The sequence below is a fragment of the Miniopterus schreibersii genome (assembly GCF_964146895.1).
Source record: "Miniopterus schreibersii genome assembly, chromosome: 13".
In the NCBI taxonomy this organism is placed as follows: domain Eukaryota; kingdom Metazoa; phylum Chordata; class Mammalia; order Chiroptera; family Miniopteridae; genus Miniopterus; species Miniopterus schreibersii.
In genome coordinates this window covers 30,754,820-30,769,199 of record NC_138113.1, presented here as the reverse complement: position 1 = coordinate 30,769,199, position 14,380 = coordinate 30,754,820, and the positions used below count along the sequence as shown (strand labels likewise).

The 14,380-nt window shown below is 36.8% G+C and overlaps 2 protein-coding genes across 16 annotated transcripts in view; one reads left to right on the top strand and one right to left on the bottom strand.

The window, feature by feature from the left end:
* VRK2 (VRK serine/threonine kinase 2) overlaps nucleotides 1-14,380 on the bottom strand; it is a 70,873-nt gene that overhangs the window by 3,181 nt on the left and 53,312 nt on the right. For 4 of the 11 annotated variants that reach the window (XM_081156361.1, XM_081156360.1, XM_081156359.1 and 1 more), the window contains exons 12-13: nucleotides 11,611-11,772; nucleotides 3,763-3,914 (exon numbers count right to left, since the gene is read on the bottom strand). In XM_081156361.1, the coding sequence (XP_081012487.1) occupies nucleotides 3,763-3,914; nucleotides 11,611-11,772 (314 nt within the window). Of the gene's footprint in view, nucleotides 1-3,326; nucleotides 3,915-11,610; nucleotides 11,773-14,380 lie in introns of those variants that run through there. The other 7 variants (XM_081156353.1, XM_081156354.1, XM_081156351.1 and 4 more) reach the window with 2 other exon arrangements.
* Nucleotides 1-14,380, top strand: part of FANCL (FA complementation group L) — a 65,067-nt gene that overhangs the window by 42,413 nt on the left and 8,274 nt on the right. For 2 of the 5 annotated variants that reach the window (XM_081156366.1, XM_081156362.1), the window contains exons 10-14: nucleotides 240-285; nucleotides 365-446; nucleotides 1,239-1,355; nucleotides 3,118-3,189; nucleotides 3,483-3,886. In XM_081156366.1, the coding sequence (XP_081012492.1) occupies nucleotides 240-285; nucleotides 365-446; nucleotides 1,239-1,355; nucleotides 3,118-3,189; nucleotides 3,483-3,518 (353 nt within the window). In that variant the 3' untranslated portion in view covers nucleotides 3,519-3,886. Of the gene's footprint in view, nucleotides 1-239; nucleotides 286-364; nucleotides 447-1,238; nucleotides 1,356-3,117; nucleotides 3,190-3,482; nucleotides 3,887-12,236; nucleotides 12,331-14,380 lie in introns of those variants that run through there. The other 3 variants (XM_081156365.1, XM_081156364.1, XM_081156363.1) reach the window with 2 other exon arrangements.

Below are 14,380 nucleotides of genomic sequence, written 5' to 3'. Positions count from 1 at the left end.
ACTGTGAGATCTTAAAAGTTTTCATCATAAGAAAAAAAATCTGTAATTACGTGTGGTGATGGATGTTAACTTGTAGTAACCATTTCACAATATATACATATACCAGATCATAATGTTGTACATCTAAAACTAATAGTGTTATATATCAGAGTAACTTAGAAACAAATTCTGTGCCATTTTACAAAATGAGAACAGCAACCCCTAAATTATTAAACTTTTTTTTATTTAAATATCTGAAGTGGTGAAACCTCTGGGAATTAAGCTGAGCAGAAACATACATTTATGGTAGGTATCTTTGCAATAGAATTGTTACTTTTCTGTGATTTTACAAATTTAATTAAAAAATTTTTTTTCATGCTTTCAGGGATCCAGAAAATACTCTATTACAGAATTTGAAAGATGTCTTAGAAATTGATTTTCCAGCTCGTGCTATCCTGGAAAAATCTGTAAGTTTTTTCTTTGCTTTGATATTCCAAACAGCATTGCATAATGAAAATTAAATGTTCTTTTAGGTACCAGAGGAAAATAAGGCTGAAAGTGAGGAAATTGGAAGAATATTATAACAGACTTTTAAACTGCAAGCAAGTTGCACCAAAGAACTTGTTAACCTTTGATTGGTGGTTATAAGTGTACTTTTTCATGGTCTTTGTGACAGTAAATTGATTAATGACAAACATCTTTATTTATTAAAAATAGGAGGAAGGGTCCAAAGTAGCTAATGAGGTGTTTGGATTTTCTATACTATCTGCTTCTGGATGATTGAGATGAAGTTCTGATGAGCTTAATATAAGTGTTTGTGAAGGGTGGCATTACGGTTTTTCAAAATTGAATACACACCACTACATTGCAAATAAACTTAGGATTGATTTTTGACAAAGCTGCTAAATTGTAGACTGCTGGTTAGTAATCACCAGTGATACCAGTTTCTGTTTTTACATACTAGTGTATATTGATGTACAATATGGGAAAATTACTTAAACCCAAACATCTTGTGAGGCAAAAATAGAATCTGTTTTTTATATATCTGTATGTATAATGTATTGGATGAAAAAAGGGAGCACTCATACAAACAGCTTTTCTTAAGTGTTAAATAGTAATGTGGCTATTTTCTATAATATAGTTACCTTTATAAAAACTGTAATTACAGACATTTAGTATTGTCTATACCATATTATTCATTCTCTCTTATCCTGTATGTTTTAAACACATACACTTTAAATATTTATTTTCTTTTGAAGGATTTTTCTATGGATTGTGGAATTTGTTATGCCTATCAACTTGATGGTGCCATTCCTGACCAAGTGTGTGATAATTCCCAGTGTGGACAGCCTTTCCATCAGATATGCTTATATGAGGTAAAATAACATGAGCAAGACTTTTTTCAGCTAACACAGCATAGGAAGGGTGCCTAGTTGAAATAGACTATAAAATCTATTTCAAAATGATCTTCTGTTTTGCCCTTAGCTCCTGCATTACTAGTTCATTCAGATGTCCATGTGCTTCATTTCTTCATCATGTTTTCTCATGAGTGAAGACGTGTCCAGAATACATTCATGAACTACTAGTGACACATAAACTGACAGTACATTGCAGTCTTTCAGTAAATACCTCGTGTAACCACATGCAAACTGTAGACTCATCCAGTTGGGAGTAGTGGTGACAGTGAGGTGAAGAGGAACTAGCACTATGGAACATCTGTTACTTTTCAGGCTAGATTTAAGTATAGAATAAATGTAATAATCTTCCTTTTGATATTGAGAACACGTTTTATGATGTGAGTATCTCACAGCACTCTCAGTGACATTTTATTTACTATATGTGAAGTCTGCTTTTATTCCTATCTCTAGTCATTTGTTCTGCGAAGCATTCGTCTTAGGGCACAGTTGACATACGATAAAGTACATGTGCACCGATATACAAAACACCTTGCAGTTGTATGGTGCTTTCAATTTTCTAAGTCTTCCCTAGTATACCTACCTGATTTTTGTGATTAGATATAGTAGTTGGTGCTACCTGTATTTTAACAAGGGAGAGTTGAGGTAGAGATGTCCGTTTACCTTATATAAAATCATAAAATATCAGTTCTAATTATAGAGATACTCTTAAGGAAACGTGCTTTCTTTTATAATAATGAATATTCATTTAATTTTTTTAGATGATAAAATACAAGAATTTCTTTGCAGTGCCTAAAACTAATGAGGGATTAATATCTAAAATATATGTAATTTCTTATAATTCAACAATAAAAATACAGGAATAAAAGTAAAAAATATGTAAAGGATATGAACGTTGGGAGGATAAGAGCCAAAAAAGTGAACTAGTATACTAAGTAGTCTTCAAACGTAGTATTCAGAGAAATGCCTATTAAAATACTGATGTATCACTTAATACTTATTAGACTAAGAAATGTAGAAATCTGGATACATTAAACAATTGGCAGAGATTTGAGGGCAAAGAAATCCTCAGTAACTGCTAGTGGGAGGGTATACTAGTGGAGGTAGTCTAGAAAATAATCTAGCACTATTTAATATGTATGTGCCTCTGTGTGTGTGTGTATATACATATACCCCATAACTCGGCAGTTGTACTTCTGGGTATAGAATACAAAGAAAGTCTTATATAGATTCATTTAATTTTTAAAAATGAACTGTATCATGCTTGTAATTAATGGTTGAGAATTAACCCACTATTGGTGATTAACACCAGAATTAAGACCTAAATTTTCAAGGCCTATGGTATTTTTCACAGCCTTAGTTCTTCATTTGTGACTAATGGATTTAGGTAGATCTGTGAACCCCTAGACCTGTAGGCATTATTTTTGTGTATTTCAGGGTAGAAATGGTGAATAGTTTTCATCAGACTCTAATGGGCCCACAATTTGGTTGAACACCAGTTTGTATAGGCCCTGAAAACCATGCTGGTTTCCCCTGGTTATTCAGCACACACACAGTCCGGTACTGGGTCAGAAAATGTTCCCCATACTCATCTTGCAAAAGAAAATTAAGAAGGTAAATCTTCTGGAATAAAAATATGATGCATTCAAAAAGAAAAATTATTTCCGGAGTATCTAATCATGCTAACATTGCTTCCTTTATCTTCTCTTTTAAACAACTTCAGTGGTTGAGAGGACTACAGACAAGTAGACAGAGTTTTAACATCTTATTTGGTGAATGTCCGTATTGTAGTAAGGTAAGCAGTTAATCACATTTCATAAAATGTCCTTAGCTTTTAGTTATGTGTTTTAGAAGATATCCATATATCAGCTTATCTAAAACTTTTTGAGACATTAACATGTATTTAAAAAAGAAAAGTTTCTGTAAGGTAAATTGTCCCGATAAATAACATTTTAATTTTCTCTGTAATCTGAAACTTCAGAAAAGTATTTTCCAAACTGTATCATGACACCATTTCTAGTATACAGCATTTTTTTTTTGGAATGTTCACAAACTTACTTTGTTTAAAACGTATTCTCTTTTTATAAGCCAATTACCTTGAAAATGTCTGGGAGGAAGCCCTGAAATAAGAATGAAACGTTTCTGTGAAGAACTGGAACTTTAAGAACTATCAAAATGATTTTGCTATCTTCAAAGAAAATATAAAGCAAGACCTACTAACGTCAAAAGACAAAGAATGGTGAAGCCATAATAATATACATCTGCCTTTGTCTCTTCACTAAGGGTAAACTGGGAAATTACAGGCCAAAATCCTGTAGAACTTTCTAAGTCTGTGACTTGCATACCAGCTGAAGCAGTGCATGCGTACCACGATGGATGTCTTGACTTGTTGAATTTATCTGGATGGGGTTCATAAAATGAGTCTGGGAACTGCATAAAGCTGTCTTTTTGTGGAGAACTTTTTACTTCATTCAAAAATTCTTGCGACTCACGATATTTTTGTCGTCGTCTTGTGCTTTCCTATGGGAAAATACATATACAGTGTGTGAGATTTGAGTTATCAAGTATTTATGTGTGTGCTCTGTAAGAATGCTAAATAAGTTTTTGTGTGTTTATTTTACCTGATAAGTTATTTTTAGATCCTGGATTTTAGGAGTTTATAAAGTACTTACCAGCATCAGTCAAATCTGGTTAATTTGATTGGTTCTTTTAAACCAGTAAGTAAGTCATCTCTTAACTTATAATCCAAAAATAAGATAGAATATGAAAACTTAATTTTCTTGGCAAGACAGAAAAACATTTAATCTTATGGGTGTCAGGCAGTCCTACTTAGAAAGCTTTCTGGTTATTAATATAGTGATTCTAGGGGAGCGAGATGGCTGCGCACACTCACTGAGTGGACTGGCTGCCACCTGACCCTGCAGCCTCCTGCCTGGACTCCGGAGGTTGACCTCTTCCCATAACAGGCCTCAAGAAGACAGCTGGTTAAAATTCTATTTGTCCAGAATGTTGATCTAGGGAAAGATGCCCACTCTTATCTCCTAGCAAAGAAGGAAACAGACAGGCTGTCTCTACAAATTAAAGTTTTATAATGTCGAAGCTGAATGCCTAGGAGCGTACAACAAAATCTGCCCAGAGGCGCGGCCAAGAGAAACCCTCGTGCCGTGGCTGAGGACGTGGAACGTGGTCTGGCCCGCAGGAGAACGAACCCGAAACAGCTCTAACATTAAAGTCACACTAAGGCCATTTTCCTAAAGCTCTGGCAGCTGAATTTGCTAAGGCAAAATAAGTGAATAGTTATTTCACTGGGCCAATAATATATTATTGTTCTTCACAAAGAAAAAGAAATTTGCCACCAAATCAAATATTTCTGAAGGCTGAGAGCCACCAGTAAGCTAACTTAGGCAGTATCCCCGCCTAGATAAGAAGTCAAGCTACTAAACAAGTGTTTAACCTATACATCTCTTTAAGCAACAAACGATATCAAATGCGAAGGTACTCATCAAAGGATTTAACCACCAGTTGTCTTCACTTTATTGAGAGATCTGATTGGGATAGTTTATCGCTTAGGTTAGAAAAGTGTGGCTCACTGGCTAGCTGCCTGTTTTGTGAATAAATTTTATTGGAACACAGCCACACCCCATTATTTTACATATTATCCATGGCTGCTTTTACACTACAGCAACAATGCTGAATTGTTCTGACTGGACCTTAAAGGTCCAAATAGTACATATTTTAGGCTTAAGAAAAATTTGCTGGCCCCTGGTCTATGGCATTCTTTTTCAAACACCAAAAAGCATACAAATCATTTTGGGGTCTTGTTAAGATGCAGACCTCATTCAGGAGACTTAAGGTATGCAATAATTATTCTGCAAGGACAGTGGTTCTCAACCAGTGGTTGTCCCACGGGGCCATTTAGCAATTTCTGGATACATTTTGGGTTGTCACAACTGGGAAGAGGTACTATTGGCATCTATTGGATAAAGGCCAGGGATAGTGGCCTACAATGTACATAACAGTCCCTAACAACAAATATCCTCACCCAATATGCCAATAGTGATGATATCAGGAAACCATGCATTATGAGCAGTTATTAGCCTTGAGTGCACATTAGAATCAATTAGGAAGCTATGAAAAATATGAGCACCCCTTGTAGTTCTGGTCATGAGTAATGGGTATTAGACTTCCCCTCCTGCTGTGAAAACCGTGGAATAAACAATGAGGCTGGGCAAAATACATGTAGCAACTTACGAGTCATAGGAAATAAACAAGGCTGTGATTGTTGAGGAAGGGAGAATAACCCAGACCCTAGAAAGGCTACAACTTAAAGATATTTACCAGTAAATTAACTGCCTACCAAGACAAAATTCAACACTCTTTAATAAAACCTGGAATCTCAAGAACTTAGCATCTAGAATGTTCAGTAAAACTCTACTACACATAAGCAGGAAAATTTGACCGAAATAGATTCAGATATGACCCAGATGGTAGAATTATCAGACAACAATAAAACATCTACATAAATATGTTCAAAGACTTAAAGGAAAAATTAAACATAATTAGTGAACAGAAGAGGGTCTCAGCAGAGACTTGGGAAATATAACACACTTCTAAAACTCAAAAATATGACATGAAAAATTCACTGGCTAGATTTAACAGCTAATTTGACAATCAATGACAGGCCCAGCAAAACAATATCCAAACCGAAATACAGCAAGATAAAAGACTGATTTGAAAAATGAACAGAGCTTCAGTTATCTGTTAGAAAAGGTAAAGCATTCTAATCTGCATATAGTTGGCTCTCAGAAGAAGTTAAAAGGGATTAAGGCAGGAAACAAATCAAAGAAATCATAGCTGAAACTTCTTCAGTTTGATGACAAATATCAACCCAATGATAAAAGAAGCTAAATGAACCCGAGCAGAATAAACACAAGACAGCCAACACTAAGAAACCAAAGATAAAAAAACAAATCTTAAAAGCAGCCAGAATATAATGTAAAGATACATTATATCCAGGATCAGTAAGAAAAATTGCTAACTTCTTAGAAAAAAAACACACCCAAAAAGGGAAACATTTTTAAGGTTCAGAACGAAAAATTCCATATCCAATGAAGCCTTCAAAATGAAGGTAAGGGGCATCTGTTAACAGACAAGACAGAGTAAGAGTGTTCTAAGTTACATTTCTTGCTAATTACAACCAAAGATTTTGAACAAAAAGCAATGGATAGAACATTCTGAAAGTTGTATAGTAGAAGGCAGATTGGATAGAGAACTCGGGACATGAGGAATGACCTAGCCATGAGTCTCACCCTCAAACTCCCTCTTTTTGGTTCATCTTATGTATACCATCCTCGCCATTAAGCAGCCTGCAACTTGAAAACAATATGCACAGACCAAAAAAGGTCCAAAAACCCTGCTCTCTCTAAGCAATGGACCAGGGGAATGGCAGGATTATAGGACAGGATCCTGACTATACCTGTTCTACTCTAGGTGAAAACCATGAAATAAACTGTACCTCTCCCACTTCCCACCAGGTGCTTTGGTAACTGGGGTGGAGCCTTGTCAAGCATCACTACCCTGTACAAACCGAGGACCACTAAGGAGACAGACAAGTGGAGCCCTATCAGCCATCCCCACACTAATAAGGCAGTACCCTGTCCCACCGGGTGTTACAGAAATGATGAAAGCCATGTTCGCCATTCCCAGACTGCCCTCCCCACGAGGTACTCTGGAGACTCTCCTTTCCTGCACGAACACAGGCAGAAGGAGGCAGTGCCTCTCCTGCACCCCACCAGACACTGTAGAGACTGTGCAGTAGAGTCCTACTGACCATGCCCAACCTGTGTCAAGCAAACATCAGCAAAGAGACATCAACTGTCAAGTACTATGGGAAGGAGCCCTATTGACCCATCACTGCTATGCATTAAGCAAATGACAGCAAAGAGGCAGCACCCTACATCCTCCTAACTAGAAAACCTTGTCCTCAGTAATTAGTAGAACTCCTTGAGAAAATCAGCAAAGCTATAAAAGAATTAATGACACCAAAAACCAATGGGATCTGACTGATTATTAGAGTACTCCACCCCAAAACAGGAGAAATAGCTATTCTTTTCAATTGCAACTGGAACATTCACCAAGATAGACAATTATCCTGGGTCATAAAATAAACCTTAACAAATTTAAAATTATATAAAGTATGTTCTCAGACAATATAAGTTAGAGATCAATAACAGATAACAGAAATACCTAATAACCAAGGCATCACAAAAGAAGTCTCAAGAAAAAGTACAAAATGTCTTGAACTAAACAAAATAAAAATACAATATGTAAGGATTCATAGGATGCGACTGGGGCTTAGCAGGACATTTATAGCATTAAATGCTTATATTAGAAAAAATGAAGGGTTCGTATCAATAGTTAAACCATCCACCTAAACTAGAAAAAGAAAATGAAAATAAACCAAAATCAATCTGAAAAAAAAAGGAAATCGCCAACCATTTGAAAATTTAAAAACACTTCTGAATGGGTCAAAGAGAAACTTAAAAATATATTGAACTGAATGAAAATATATCAAAATATGTGAGACGTGGTTAACACAGTGCTAGGAAGGGAAATCTATAATACTAAATACCTATATTGGAAAAGAAGAAAAGTCTTAATTCAATAATTGAGACTTAAATTTCCACTTCAGGAAACTAGAAAAAGAGAAAATAAATCCAAGAGCAGAAATCAATGAAATTGACAACAGAAAAATAGGGAAAAATCAAACAAACAAAAGCTGGTTCTGCAAAAAGACCAATAGAATTGATAACCTGACCAAAAAAAAATTAAAAAAAGAGAAAAACAACCATAGCTAGAAAGAAATTCTACTACAAATTCCACAGTATTTAAAGGATTTAAATAAGGGAATACTATGAATAATTCTAAACATAAAAATATGACAGCTTAGGTGAAATGGCCCAATTTTTAGAAAACCACAAATTATCAAAAACAACTCAAGATGAAATAGGAGAGTAAACTGGTCAGAAGGCCATATCTCGCGCACTACCTGTTTTCATAGAGCCTACCAACTAAGAATAGTTTTAACATTTAAAAAAATATATATCTTTATTGATTTCTGAAAGAGGAAGGGGGAGGGGGAGAGAGAGAGAGAGAAAAACATCAGTGATGAGAGAGTAATTGATCGGCTGCCTCCTGCAAACCCCCCACCAGGGATCAAGCCCACAACCCGGGCATGTGCCTTGACCAGGAATCTAATTGTGATCTACTGAATCACTGGTCAACGCTCAACCACTGAGCCACTCTGGCTGGGCTACATTTTTAAATGGTAGGAAAAAATTTGTGAGACCTGAAAATTATATGGAATTCAAATTTCAGTGCCATAAATAAAGTTTTGTTGGGAGCAGCTATACTCATTTGTTTACGGATTGTGTTATGATGCTTTCATGCTATAATGCAGAGTTGAATAGTGTGACAGAGACCGCAGGACCTATAAAACCTATTTTCTATTTGGCTCTTTACAGAAAATTTTGCCAACTCTTGAAATAGATCATTTGCACAGTCTTTGTAAAGAAATTTAATTCCTAGCTAAAAAGTAAAAGAAATCTTTAGGCCCAGGTGGTTAACTGGAGAATTCTCTAAAAAAGAAACACCACCAATTCTACTCATTCTCTTCTAGAAATTAGAAGGAAAACTTCTCAGCTCACGTTACAAAGCCAGTATTACCCTGATATCAAAACCAGACAAAGACAGTGGAGAATAAAAAGAAAACTACAGGTAAATATTCCTCATGAACAGGTGCAAAAGTCCTCAACAAAATACCAGCAAATTGAATCCAACAACACATGAAAATAGTAAACCATGACCAAGAGGGATTGATTTGAGAAATGAAAGACTAGTTCAATATTCAAACACTAATCAATGTCATCACCATGTTAGTAGTATAAAGATTAAAAATCACGATATTAACTGATACAGAAAAGGCATTTAACAGAATTCAACACCCATTTCATAATGCTGAGTACACTAGAAATATCATCAACTTGATAAAGAACAGCTACCAAAAACCTACCATACTAAAATGGTGAAAGGCAAAAAACTGGAAACTCACATGTTCTTCAAAACTAGATTCATACTTCAGAATACTACTTAGCAATGAAAAGGAATGAACTATTTACACATGCAAAACATGGATAGATCTCACGGACATTATGGTGAGTGAAATAAAGCCCATCTCAACCAGTTACATACTACATAGTCTGATATAGAGGACATGCTCAAAACAACAAAATCATAATGATGGGGGGTATTATTATAAAGCAACATGAGGAGTTTCTGTGATCATGCAACAGTTCTGTAGGATGACTGGCATTTTCACTATACATGTAAAGATAGGACAGGAGATGTATATGTAAATTATACATGGAATTCTTATGACTCAGTAATAAAAAGACAATTGACTAAATAAAAATGGATCAAAACACTTGAAAAGACAATTCACAAAAGAAGATATATGAACGGGCATTTAGCACATGAAAAGTTGCTCAAAATCACTAGTCATCAGGTAAGTGATAATCAGACTCACCATGAAATACTAATATACACATGTTGGAATGGCTAAAAAAGACTGACGCCGCCAAATGTTGGGAAGGATGTGGAATGGCTGGAAGTCTTGTACATTACTGGTAGAAGTACAAAATGGTTGGGACCATTTGTCAGCTTTTTATAAAACTGAATATGCATCTGTCCTATGACCCAGCAATTCCATCCCTCAGGAAGAACATGTCCTTAGAAGGACTTGTGTGAGAATGTCTATAGCAACTATATTTGTGGTGGCTACAGCCCGGAAGCCCTAGTGTCTATTAATAAGAGAATGGATATGTGAATTATGATCTAGTTATACAATGGAGTACTACTCAATAAGAAAAAAAGCAAATTATTAATACATACAACAGTATGGAGAAATCTCACAAAACATGCTGACACATTTTAAGCCAGACACAAAAGCATGCATATTGTATGACTACATGTATGTGAAATTCTGGAAGAGGCAAAACTAATCTAGTGATGAGAATCAGAATATCAAAACAGTGTTTGTCTCTAAGGGAAAGGGACTGAGAAAGGGAACAAACAACTTTCCGGAGTGATAAAGGTACACACACATCGTATTGCCATCCCAATGAAAGTGAATCCGTTTCCTCGCTTGGAACCTGGGCATCAGTATTTTCATAGTCCCTCTCTCTCCCATGCACAGGTAATTCTGGTGCACAATAAGGGTGGAAAAAGAGCATTCAAGAATCTCTATTTTGTCACCAAGCAATATTTGTCTTTTACAATTAGGAACTATAAGTTATGACATTTGAAGTAGACTACTTTACAATTAAAAAATCGATGCCACTATTATTTTGTAACAATAAATGCAAAAGATTCCTATTAGTATTAAAAAATATATATCTCTCTCTAGATAAACTTGTATGCTTACTGGCAGGACAAGAAATACCTAACTAGTATGCTTCTAATTTTTGCCTTGGCTCCCAAGAAGTTCAGAGCCAAATTCAGCACTAGTTTAGTGATTAACATCCCAGCTGCCTGATATACCAATTTGGGAGTGGGGGCATTAAATTATTCTATTGCACACTGTAAACTACCTCAAATCATTCTGGAAAAAAAATATTGGTCTTTCTGAAAAAATAATTTTTTTCACTGCAGATATAAACACATTGTACTCTTCTTGTCAAAAAGGTTAGATTAGGAAAGACTTGACTGAGTGAGTGATCTACAAAAGGTGAGTCACTATCCAACCAAATTATCAAATAATGCAGAAAAGACATCATTTTAAAATACAACTATATTGACAGAGAAACACTTCCCTTACATTGGATTATAATGGTTAGACTGGAGGAACCCATGTAAAAGTATGGAATATGTTAAGAGTCTCTAATGGATCATAGATGGCATAAAAATTTAAGTGCACTTCATTACATTCTTAGGCTACAGGAAGAAATCAGATCTGTACGCCAGTATGTTCACTGTCATTCTTCTATAACTGGTGTTGGCGGCTTTGATTTTATCTTCTGGATAGGACACTTTCTTGTCCCTTCTCGTTTAGCAAAACTATATAACCTTGGCCCTCAGAAGAAAATAAAACGTCTTTCTTCCCAAAGGGCATATTCTAATGTAACATTAAGGAGAGGAGAAAAATTAACAACCCTCTCACCTGAGCCGTTTCTTTGTTAGGCAATCCAATCAGCTTCTCCTCTTTCTGCACTTTTCTCCGTGTTGCGTGGGACTCAGCACTTCTCTCACTGTGGACACTTTTTTCTACTACCCTATTTTGCATCTGATTGACTTGCTTTGTTGCAGCCTTTTGTGAATCAACCTGTTGATATAGAATAAGTAATAATATATATTGAAAACTTTTGACATGCAAAACTAAAAATGCATTCATATCCAGATTCTTGAAAACTCTAAACTTGCCAAGCTTTGAAAAAAATAGAGAGGAAACCAACAAATAAACGTTATAGAAAAAAGATAGTAGTTGGCAAGATCCTGACCCTCTCTCATCAGTAGGACAAGACCAATTAAAATTAGTGGCTCTGTTGTGCACTCTTTGGAAATTATCTCTACAGATAACTTGCTTATTGAAAACAGCATTTTTACAGAAAACTGTCACATTTTGAAACTGCACATGAATTCATTATTAACCTTTGCTGGGAGTGGATCCGGTATATCGTTTTAGTTTAAATTCTTATTAATTAGAATCTTCGTTTTCTATCACTGAAGTGAGCCTAATTAAAGTGAATGTGTAACAGAAGCTTATGATGTTGCTTACTTTTTATACAGGTAATTTAACCTTTAAGCAGAAGAATAACAGTTCATGTCACCTAATCCTGTGTACCAGTATCAGAGGTTAAGTTCTACAACAAGCTTGTTTCTAAGGTTTCTTTTTCACACCATGGTGTTATCTGGGGGATGTCTGACTTAATAAACCTGAAGTAGACGGGGAAACAGAAGCACAGATCCCTCAATACAGCTGGAAGATTGAAAGCTACAGTGAAGACCCTCATGTGAAGTATTTGCTCAGCAGCTTCATGTTTATAGCAGCTGAAAGTGCCATCACCTTTTCTCACGGGTTAAACAGAGGGCAGAAGATAGAACAGTACGAGGGGAAATAATGGAGTAGCCAGTGCCAAAACAGAATGAATTACACTGGCTGGGCAAGCAGAGCCTTAATTTGTAGTCTCTCAGTTTTTAGCTTCTATTGCCAAATGTGCTCACTTTCCCTTTAAAACATGCTGGTGCTTGTGGCTAGGTCTAAGCGTCGCAACATCAGTCTTTATCCATCCCTCCTTTCCGATCCCAGCTTCTCAAAGGACAAGGCTATGCCTTTCAGTAACCTGAAAACTGAAATTGCTTCCTAATCACTTGGGTTTTATTTCCACCACTCAACTCTCCCAAACTGCTGGGGAATTCGTGTGTGCCCTCCTCCTGAGCCCCTCTTGCATCCTGGTAATAAATGTCCATCATCCCACTAGTGTGAAACGGAGTTTCCCAAGGCTGTTGCACGCAGTTTTATCCTAATAACCACTGGCTGGCCAGTCACCGTGAAAATGTGTCCTGTGGCATGAAGGGTTAGTTGAGATCCTGAGTAGTTTGGTGCCTCCTATGTGCCAGGCACCTCAACTCTGACGACTCTTGCTCTGGGAGCCTCCGACGCGCCAAGTCTTGGTCTAACGGATTCGGCCCTGAGGCTGGGCCTGGATGGTCAGGCTGTACTGCATGGACACCTCTACCTAATCAAATGACGCCCAGTTTATGCGAAAGTTCTATTTCTAGGGAGTGTTTACAATGGTAAGAATAAAGGATGATGAAGTAAACATTTTTCTCAAAGTTATACAAATACAGAAAACACTTGGCATCCCCCACAATCAAGTAAAAGGATGCCATCCAAATGTGTGTGATTTTGAGAAAGTGGCTATTCAAACAACGTACGTTTTATTTAAATTTCCACTAGTGCTTCACACTGTTCTACAAAATCAGGAATACTTTTGGACCCTTAAAATTTAATATGCCAAATACGTGCTTATGATGGAGAATTTATATTTTGCTCTCACAGAAAATAAACATGAAGACAAGTTTAATAGAATTATTTTGAGAATTAAAGCTCAAGGAAGAATTCTGTAAGCGTTTTAAGTTCATTAAAGATTACTACTACCAATAATGATATATTCACCCCTAGCTCTGCCGTGGGAGCCTCCAACTTAGGGTGGACGTAGGAAGAAACGTTTTCCGTCTTAAGTGTGGGTTAGCTGGGACGTTTTGACTCTGACCTACAGCTACTCCGCTGCCAAGGGGAAGCATTTGGGAAGGATGGGCAGCTCCTTAGGCCAGGTGTCTACACTGTTCAAACATGGATTCAGGTATCATCTTAAGGAAGGAGATACTGATAAACTGAGAAAGGGATCCAGTACGCTGGCTCCTGAGGAAGCCGCTTATTCAAGGGCTGAGCTGAGGCTTCAGTGACGCTGGCTTTTCAATTTGGCGTTAGGTTCTCACCTGGGAACTGCCGAGCTTAGCTCACTCGGCAAGCATGCCTACTGAAATATGGTTTCCTTCAGTGAGTTCTGGACATTAGGTCCCCGTGGGTGGCATAAATAGACTGAGGTAGCCCTGATGACAGATTCCCCTAATCCGTCAGTGCTACCTCAGGGGCCGTCAGCTCCACCGGAGGGTGACTCCAGCTACACGCACCGTCATTTTGATCGAGGCAAATACCCGCAAAGATTTGCTTTTCAGGGAAAAATAGCAACGTCTCTACTATCTTGACAAAATTCATTCCCTCTTTCACTCCAGTAACAGTATTTGAGGACTTCAGAAGGTTCCGTTTACGGAGAAGAGTTTATGATGCCCAGTAAAACCTCGTACTGAAAAAAAATAGCTCATTTTTCTTTTGCAAAAAGAGGGTGGGAGTTGGCGAGATTCTTGCG